The sequence below is a fragment of the Podarcis muralis genome, chromosome 17, assembly GCF_964188315.1.
Source record: "Podarcis muralis chromosome 17, rPodMur119.hap1.1, whole genome shotgun sequence".
Taxonomy (NCBI): Eukaryota; Metazoa; Chordata; class Lepidosauria; order Squamata; family Lacertidae; genus Podarcis; species Podarcis muralis.
The window spans coordinates 386,708-396,641 of NC_135671.1; the positions used below are offsets into that span (position 1 = coordinate 386,708).

Below are 9,934 nucleotides of genomic sequence, written 5' to 3' on the forward strand. Positions count from 1 at the left end.
ACATTCTCTGGTTGGCATGCATTGAAAACATGCCCTTCTTTTCAATTTCTAGTTCAGAACTGGGAGGTCTATGACCTCCTGGCCACTTCTGGCTCACTGCCTAATCTCATGTGGCAAAAGAATAAACCCCCCCCCCCCCCCGCAGTCTGTACTCCTTTTCCCCACTCAGCTGAGCAGCAGGGAGGTGATCGTAGGCAAAAGACTTTTAAACCTTCCACGATCCTGGTGAAAATTGTCCCCCAAAGTGGGGTTTTTTCACATGAGATAGAAGTGTAGGAAGGCTAAAGCGTACTGGCAAACGGCAATAACGATTGTTGAGGAAACACTATTTGAAAATCAGAATATATCAAATGCAGATATTGTATATATTAAGTACAGCAAATCTTTGGAATAGAGTCAGCTTCTAAGAGAGCAAGAATTAAGAAAGAGAACAGCTGAAAGTTGTAACATGAACTTGGGATGATACACCCATATAAAAAGATTAGGGAGGAAATGAATCAATAGAATCCAACAATCTTATATACATTTTTTTAATAATAATTTTTAAAAACTTAGGTATAACAGTGTAAATGCCAGAAGACTGCTTGCTGCTATAAAGGAAACAAATTTATACATTTTCATAAGTAAAAGGTCTTATTTGGAATTGAGATCTCAGAGAAAATTCTGATATTTAAGAAAAACAGACTGATATTTAACATAAGTTTTTCAAAAGATGATGGCATACAACCGATGAAATGCAACTGTGATGCTAAAGGTCTGGTGTTAAAGATATTGTAGGAATATCTAATAAATACAATGAGATTTTTACTAATACTTGTATTATATTTTAGAGTTTGCATGCACACAGTAATGCCTGTAGTCATTAAATAAAGCATATACATTTAAAAATGTAAATAAATAAAAATATTTGCACCTGCACCAAGAAAACAAATCTTTATCTGGAGCTCCAACCTTTCTTCCAGTGCTCAGTGGCTGTGATAGATGCAGAATTAGGCAGTCAAAAGCAGCCTGAGGAACAGCAGCCTGCACTTCTGAATTAGAGATTAAAAAAAAAAACCCAAGCAAGCAGAATGTATGAAGGTCACCTGAGCTATTCCCCAAGACCTGCTGGATATTATGGGTATCGGCTGGGAAATGTGCACATTACCCCTAACATTTATATCTCTATCTCTAAATAACATTCTGCACACCTGACAAAGTGGTCTACAGTCCACCAAAGGCTATGCCACAATAAATGCCCTTTAAGGTGCTGCCAGACTCTCTCAGTGCTTTGGGGTGCAAACAGTTCTATTCCAATGTGCTTTGACAAATCTTGAAGAAACCTTATCACCTAAGACACTGGAGAGGGATGCAACCAAGTCATGCAGGAGAGGATAAAATATACGCCATTAAGAAGGCAATTGTGCATATTTTGTACATATTTATGGAAATTAAGGAAAATCGGGAGCAGGCACCGGCACACGTCTAATTCTCCTTAAACAACAGCCAATTGTAACTGTAAGAATCTCAATAGCTCTAACTTGCTCTATTCCTGCTTACCAATTTCTTGCAACTTCGTTAAAAGTAAATATTGGCAATAAAATAAAATAAAAACCCAGCTCACGGCATCAAATATGAACAGCCACTTGACAAAATGTCTTCTCGTCTTTGAAATTTCAGTGCAAAAATGTGGAAGAGGTGAAAGTGGATCCCGCTGGGTGATGATGTGTTTCTTTTTTGGCTGATTGGGAAGTTGGTTTTACTATTTAAAATTTCAATAAATATATTTTAAAAAAAAGAAAAGAAAGAAAGTGGATCCCGCTGGATCAATAATATATAATAAACAAAATCCATACAATGGATTCATGAAATAATTGTTCCAGATGTGAGTCAAAAGCAGAGAACAGGAGCCAAAGAAATCAGCTGTGCTGTCAAATTCCTTCTTCTACACGCCGGTTCTCCCCCTTTGCTCCAATGTGAGCTGTTTTCATCTTTCCGCTGCCAGAGCTGCTGAAACAGAGAGGAACAAGAATACATTTTTATGAAACTATCCTTAAGGCCAGGCTGGCGTTACAGAGCAGATTAATGAAGGGCAATCTCAAGAGACTGCAAATGTGATTGGAGCAGCTGCAGAGGATCCTTTCCCTTTCGGGATCATTTCCCCCACTCAAAATCACCCCCCACCACCACTGCCTGACATATATTTGCTGCTGGGGGGGGGGGGGTTCCAGAAAGAGAGGTGTGCAACTGCACATTTAGGCACATGCAACTGCCTTTCTTCTGGGCCACTAACACACGAAGAAGTGGCTTGAAGTGCAATTTTTAAAGCAGAATCCTCCCTGTGGTTCCACACATCTTCCAGCTTGCCCACGTTCTCAGGAAAGGTCTGTTTGGAGCATTAAAAATACCCCACAGCAAGAACAAAATGCTCATAAAGAGGTGGGTAAGATGATAGTAAGGATGCTGGGAGAAAGACGGGTTACTAAAACACATATTAAAATCATTTGTAATTTAAGTAGCGTTGAAGACTGAATCCTCTTTTCCTGTACTTTTAGGCTTTGCTGTAATAATTATTTTAAAAGGCAGTAGGGCATTTATATACCATATTTTCCGCTCCATAGGGCGCACCTGACCATAGGGTGCACCTAGTTTTCAGAGGGAGAAATCAAGGGGGGAAATATGATTCCCCCTCCCCCCAGCTCTGGGAGCAGCGGACAGGCTGCACGCAGCCTGTGCGCTTCTCCCAGACCTTCTCCCTGCTATTGCGGGAGGTGGGGGAAAAGCCCACAGGAGCCTGCAGGCGTTTTGACCAGGAGGGAGAAGGGACTGAAACAGCCAGTCAGTCCCTTCTCCCTCCTTGGGGAAAAGCCTCTAAGACCAGGTCAGGGAGCAGCACAAAGGCGGCGCACCACCTTCCCGCTGTCCCCCAAGCTTGTGGGGCTGGCGGTGGGGGGAAGCGCCTGCATTCGCTCCACAGGACGCACACACATTTCCCCTTAATTTTTGGAGGGGGAAAAGTGCGTCCTATAGAGCGGAAAATACGGTAAGTGCATACAGTCAAACCTCAGTTCCTCCGCTTTGGAACGTTTTGGCTCCCAAACGCCAAAAACCCAGAAGCAACTGCTCCAGTTTTGAAAAAATTTTGGAAACCGAACATCCTATGCAGCTTCCGGTTTGAGTTTCCCTATTGTAATGAGGCTTCCGCTTTCAGTTTTCCGTTGTCAAACATTTCGGAAGTCAAATGGTCTTCCGGAACGGATTACGTTCGACAACCAAGTTTGACTGTATAGTCCTATAGACTATAGATCTATAGTCCGCCTTTCCTCAACAAGCTCATGGCATAAGACCTTTTCAAATAAAGATGCTAATGGAGTTTTGGGCTCTCAGGTGCAGCTGGCAATGTGGTGGTCCGTGTCGTTTTGGCCCCTTGGGCCATATTTTATCTGCAGTTAAAAACTGAAACAGCTGTGGAGACGTTTTGATTTAAGGCTGTTTTGCCCTGTTCATATGAACTACTACGTCCCTGTTCAAACCAGCTTTTTATGCCCTTTGCAAACAAATGTGTCTGTCTGTACACAAATGTGTGGGGTGTGTCTGTGCCAAACTGGGACTTGGACATGGGTGAAATAAAGCCTAGTTTCAAGCATTCTTTTATTTTTAACCTTCTGTGAACATTTCAGTCTCCTGCTTTAAAACAGAGGTGAAGAAACTGTGGCCCTCCAGATTATGTTGGATTTCAGCTCCCTTTATTCCCTGGGCGGATCTACATTCACGGTTTATAATGTTAGGAAAGGGTTAAGAAAATGTTTCAAAATGTAAGGGTCATATTATATTTAGCTTAGAACATTAATCATGCGTTCTTAAAATGTGACACCAGAGGGCACTGCAGAGCAACTACCGTATTTTTCACCCTATAGGACGCACTTTTTCCCCTCCAAAAATGAAGGGGAAATCTGTGTGCTTCCTATGGGGCGAATGCAGGCTTTCGCTGAAGCTTGGAGAGCGAGAGGGGTTGGTGCGCACCGACCCCTCTTGCTCTCCAGGCTTCAGGAAGCTATCAGCAAGCCTGGGGAGCCCGCGGGAGTTCCCGCAGGGCTCCCTAGGCTGCGGATAGCAGCCTGCTGCACGGAGTGCGGGGCGCGCTGAAGCAGAGCGCCCCGCGCTTCGGGCAGACACCGGCCAGCCCCACAAGCTCGGGGGACAGCGGGGAGGCGCAGCGCTGCCATAAAGGGTACATTCAACTCGCAACTTGCCTTTGCAATTTCAACTTTCTGCTGTTGATGGCCAGCAGGCTGAACTCACACAAATTAAATGCACGGAAGCCGGACAGCTTAAAAGTGCTTTTTTGTGTGCAGGGTCTTCCCAACGGAAGAAGAGCTTTTAAGTTCTTGGTCTTGCTTGAGGTGGGGGGTAAGGCCAGTTCCGTGCGCTGGCTCCAGAAGGGAAGATTGCTCCCGCAGGGCCATTCCAAGGGGTTGTTTTGACTAGATGTGATTTGGGCTTGATGCACTATCCCTGGAACGTAACCCCCATGTAAGACGGGGTATCTTTTGGAAGCCGCCCAGAGTGGCTGGGGAAACCCAGCCAGATGGGCGGGGTATAAATAATAAAATTATTATTATTATTATTATATCTAGTTGGCCACTGTGAGAACAGGATGCTGGCCTGATCCTGCAGGGCTCCTCTTACGTTCCTATATACACCAAAGAAGGGAAATTACGTGCAAATCAAAAGCTCTCTGCCAGGATGCTTAACACTGGCCATGCTAATAAATATATTGCCCCATATATATTTTGTAGGTGTTTCGTTCCATGGGCTTCAAACAGAACTTTTTTAAAGGAGTGTTATATAGCATGTAGAAGTTAGTCCATAAAGAACAGACGTACATTTTCTATACAGGAGGAACCAGCTTACTACTACCATCATGATGACACATATTATGAACAGCACTCGGGTGATGCGTCTATTTCTTCCGTTAGCAGAAATTCCTTAGAAAGAAAATTTGAAAACAACAGGTTAAAAAAGAGCCGTCTCAAATCAATACTTTTGGATTGATTTCATGGATCAGGTCAATGTTTTTGGATGCAGAGGGGAAGAAACCCCAAACACTCAACACCTTCAATGCAAAAATGTTCAGCTGAACTTTCTTGCCGAACAATGGTATAAAGGTAGAAGACCAAGAACCCACCTTTAATCCCTACATGCAAAAGGCAACCTAGTTTTAATTTTTTTACTGCATTTGTACTTCTTTCTCAATCTGTCTCATCCACACTCTGTTTTGCTCCTTTTCCCTCTCTCTTGGGATATATCTTCTTCCCAAAGACCCCTGGGAAGCTTGATGGTTGAGGGATGGGTGGCAGTCTCTAACAGAATTATTAATGCAGATACCAAACTATAATTCCCAGGAATTTGAGGGCGAAACCATGACATTTATGGACTTTCCCCTCAACTTTCTTACTTAAAAATAATAATAAAAAGTTGCCTTACTGGTGTAACCCATCTTGGGTTAGGCTGCAGTCTGGGGGTTCTGACCCACCAGCGCCGACTGTTGTTGGATATTTTTTAGTGTTTGATTTTATATTGTTATTTAAGGCCATTCCTATACACAAACACACAACCTGAAGCAGTATGTGAAAAAGACATTACAAATATACAATAAACTATTGAAAACTGCAGTAAACATGCAATAAAGTATTGTAAAATACAAAAAGTCAGGGTGCACCTGAATGAGCAGGGAAAGCCTAGGGGAAGAGATGTCTGAAGCAGGTAACTGATGCTGCTTCCCTGTGGTGGTGTTGTGTGTGTGTGTGTGTGTGTGTGTGTGTGTGTGTGTGTGTGTAATGTATCTTGCTGAATAACAACCTGTATTCACTAAGTAATGAAGGGAAGTTTAAAAGTTCCATAAAGAGCCAGTGTTGTGCAGCAGTGTCAGACTAGGACCTGGGAGACCCAGATTCAAATCCCCACCCAGCCCTGACCTGGGACCAGTCGTGGCCTCTCAGCCCAATCTACCTCACAGGTTTGTTGTGAGAATTACATGTGGAGGGCAAGAATCACGGGCGCCACCAAGCCAGAGCAGTGGAGGCAGCCAGGGGGGCCAATTGGCACGGGCCTACAATTTTGAGGGTGGCCAACTCCAAGTCCCCATGGCAGTGGCAAAGGGGGACCCTTTGGTAAAGATGAATGAGATGGGCCCTACATTGTACATCTAGCCTGGGCCTCTTATACCAGCTTGACACGGCCTGGTGTGCCACCTTATGCACCCTGAAGGGAAATGGTGGGAAACAAGCAAACAATGATAAAGGCCAACGGGATAAACACTTACCTGACAGGTAACACTTTTGCACACTGATGGATGTGCTGGCATTTGAAGTGGCGGTGGTTATGGTACATGTGATTTGCTCAGAAAGGTTTAGGCTTCCCTTAATGCTGACCACAGGCTGGTCAGAAAGAAATGTATTTTTTAATTCCCAGTGGTAGGTCACAGGTGGATGCTGGAAGCCTGGCATGCAGAACACCTGGATGCTGTTATTGTCAACACGGCAGATTAAAAGAGGTGAGCGTAGCTCTCCTGCAGAGAGGAAGTAAAGGGATGAGACTCTGCTCTCTTTCTCCTTGACATCTGCAGGCGAGGCAGTGGAAGTGCTGGACCAGTGCCTTGCCTCCGTAATGGACTGGATGAGAGCCAACAAACTGAAGCTCAATCCAGATAAGAGGAGGCCTGTTCTTGTGTTGCCACTCTCTAGACCTCTCGAGGAGGAGGCACCCAAAGAAGATGCTCTCAGGGTCTGGGTAGGTTCATACGGAAAGAGGCGGTCCTGGAGGTATTGCGGACTGCGCTGGGCCCAGAAACTAATTGGTAGCCAGTGCAGTCGGACCAGGACCGGTGTAAGATGCTCAAACCGATCCGGGGAGCAACCTGGCAGCTGAATTCTGCACTAGCCGAAGTTTCCCAACTGTCTTCAGAGGCAGCCCTTCGTAGAAGGCATTGCAGTAATCTAACCAGAGCATAAGGTAGGGACGCGGGTGGCACTGTGGTCTAAACCACTCACCCACTCGAGCCACAGCTGTCAACCTTCCCTTTTTTTGCAGGAAATTCCCTTATTCCAGTGCTGCTTCCCGCTGCTAACCCGGATTGTTAGATATCCCGTAGACTGTCCCCGGGACAGGTGAGGCTGCTGATCCCTTATTTTCAAATCTGAAAGTTGACAGCTATGTCTCGTGCTTGCCAGTCAGAAGATCAGTGGTTCGAATCCCCACGACAGGGTGAGCTTCAGTTGCTCAGTCCCAACTCCCGCCAACGCCAACCGAGCATTCAAAAGCATGCCAAAAAGTGCAAGTAGATAAGTAGATAGGGACGCGGGTGGCGCTGTGAGTAAAACCACAGTGCCTAGGACTTGCCGATCGTATGGTCGGCGGTTCGAATCCCCGCGGCGGGGTGAGCTCCCGTCTTTCGGTCCCAGCTCCTGCCCACCTAGCAGTTCGAAAGCACCCTTAAGTGCAAGTAGATAAATAGGTACAGTGGTGCCTCGCAAGACTAAAAGAATCCGTTCCGCGATTCTCTTCGTCTAGCGGTTTTTTCGTCTTGTGAAGCAACCCTATTAGCGGCTAAGCGGATTAGCGCTATTAGCGGTTTAGCGGCTATTAAAGGCTTAGCGGCTGAGCTGCTAAAAGGCTGGAAAAAAGCGGGGGGGGGGGGGGGAATCGCAGGACTAGCAAGACGTTTCGTCTTGCGAAGCAAGCCCATAGGGAAAATCGTCTTGCGAAGCACCTCCAAAACAGAAAACCCTTTTGTCTAGCGGGTTTTCCGTCTTGCGAGGCATTTGTCTTGCGGGGTACCACTGTACTGCTTTCTAGCGGGAAGGTAAACGGTGTTTCCGTGTGCAGCTCTAGCTCGCCAGATGCAGCTTTGTCACGCTGGCCACGTGACCCGGAAGTGTCTCCGGACAGCGCTGGCCCCCGGCCTCTTGAGTGAGATGGGCGCACAACCCTAGAGTCTGTCAAGACTGGCCCGTACGGGCAGGGGTACCTTGACCTTTAGATAAAGAGATACTGCTCTGGTGGGGAGGTAAATGGCGTTTCTGGTTTCGCCAGAAGTGGCTCAGTCCTGCTGGCCACATGGACCGGGAAAAGTGTCTGCGGAAGCGGACAAGCACTGGTTCCCTCGGCCAGCAAAGCCAGATGAGTGTCGGGACCCCAGAGTCGCCTGCAAGGGGACTCAGCTGTCGGGGGTCCTTTCCCTCTTGTTCCCCAGAGCACAGAGCCCGGTCCAGATCGGGGGCGCAGGTGGGCCTCGGAGCCAGGATCCGGGAGGAGCCCCGGCCGGGAAGCTGCTCCTTCCGAGGAAGCCCCTCCAGAGGGAGCCCCTCGCTCGGATCAGCGCTGGGTGGGAGCCAAGGGCGATTGGGGTCCGGCCTTTGCTCCCCCCTCTCGCTAAGCAGCGGCGGGCCTTGCCGTGGCCGAGGGAGACCCCCGAGGCCCAGCTCGGCTCCCCGTCCCCGCCCGGCCTGACTCGAGAGCTGCCGTTGGCTCTCCCCGCGGAGAGGCCGGAGGAGCCGCTTACCCGACGGCGCGGCGGCGGAGCAGACGAGGGGGCCTCTCGCCCGAAGCAGCGCCGCCAGAAGCAGCAGCAGCAGCAGCAGGGCCAGCGCCCTCCCGCCCCGCGGACCCGCCATGGCCGCCAGCCGGACGGGAAGCGCCCTCGCCGCGGCCTCCGGGGAGGAGGAGGCGGGGTTCCTCGCGCCGGCCTGGGGAACTGGCCGCCTCAGGAGGCGCGGGAGCCAAGGCCCAAGGGGGGGGGGAGCCTTGGACCCCCAATAAAAGAGGGGCGCCGCCATTCAGATGGGGGGGGAGCAGGTCTGGGGAGAGGGGGTCACCCGCCCCCCCCCCCCGGTATCTTATTCCCATCTCCCACCCAGAGGGAAGGGAGGACCCGCCTTGGTAAAGGGGCACCTCGGGTTACAGGCGCCTCAGGTGACAGACTCCGCGAACCCACAAATAGTACCTCGGGTTAAGAACTTCGCTTCAGGATGAGAACAGAAATCGTGCAGCAGGAGGCCCCATTAGCTAAAGTGGTGCTTCAGGGTAAGAACATTTTCAGGTTAAGAACGGACCTCCAGATCGAATAAAGTACATAACCAGAAGTACCACTGTATTTGCTGCTGCAAGACATGGTGTTGTATTGGGGGAATTATCCAGTGCTTTTATTCTGGGGGGACGCAGGCAGACCCCTCAAGGTTTTGTGAATCTAAGTTTGGCCCCATTGAGGGGCAGGATTTCAGTATGAGGAGGAAAAGGAGAGGACAGTGGTACCTCGGGTTACAGACACTTCAGGTTACAGATACTTCAGGTTACAGACTCCGCTAACCCAGAAATAGTGCTTCAGGTTAAGAACTTTGCTTCAGGATGACAACAGAAATCGCGGCGGCAGCAGGAGACCCCATTAGCTAAAGTGGCGCTTCAGGTTAAGAACAGTTTCAGGTTAAGAACGGACCTCCAGAACGAATTCAGTTCTTAACCCAAGGTACCACTGTATTGGGATCTTGCAGACTGAATACAGTGGTACCTCAGGTTAAGTACTTAATTCATTCCGGAGGTCCATACTTAACCTGAAACTGTTCTTAACCTGAGGTACCACTTGAGCTAATGGGGGCGTCCTGCTGCTGCCACACGATTTCTGTTCTCATCCTGAAGCCAAGTTCTTAACCTGAAGCACTATTTCTGGGTTAGCGGAGTGTGTAACCTGAAGCGTCTGTAACCTGAGGTACCACTGTAATTGTAAATCCCATCCCGGCACACACACCCCCCCCCTTCTTGCTCTCACTTGTTCACATTCACGAAGAAAATGGTGTTTGACGCGACTGTTTGGCGCAGCACGTCAGCAGTTCTGCCCCAGAAGGCTCTTTTAAACAGATTAAATGCCTTTTGTGAATGCTGCATCTTTCCCTTTGAGTGA

At 48.2% G+C, this 9,934-nt stretch overlaps 1 protein-coding gene across 3 annotated transcripts; it reads right to left on the minus strand.

Moving 5' to 3' along the window:
• Nucleotides 1–516: 516 nt before the first annotated feature.
• LOC144325947 (uncharacterized) lies at nt 517–8,693 on the minus strand. 3 transcript variants are annotated; one of them, XR_013391116.1, is made up of 4 exons: nt 8,015–8,491; nt 6,305–6,550; nt 4,866–4,967; nt 517–1,986 (listed from the first exon to the last, which is right to left on the minus strand). XR_013391116.1 is itself a non-coding variant. In XM_077921139.1 (4 exons), exons 1-4 carry the CDS (start codon nt 8,652–8,654, stop codon nt 1,967–1,969), a joined length of 480 nt encoding a protein of 159 aa, XP_077777265.1. In that variant the 5' UTR covers nt 8,655–8,693; the 3' UTR covers nt 517–1,966. The 3 variants fall into 3 exon arrangements, 2 of the variants coding, with proteins under 2 accessions (XP_077777265.1, XP_077777264.1); XM_077921139.1 differs by lacking the exon at nt 8,015–8,491 and adding an exon at nt 8,543–8,693; XM_077921138.1 differs by lacking the exon at nt 8,015–8,491 and adding an exon at nt 8,543–8,693 and having other exon boundaries at nt 517–1,989.
• Between the last annotated feature and the right edge of the window lie 1,241 nt (nt 8,694–9,934).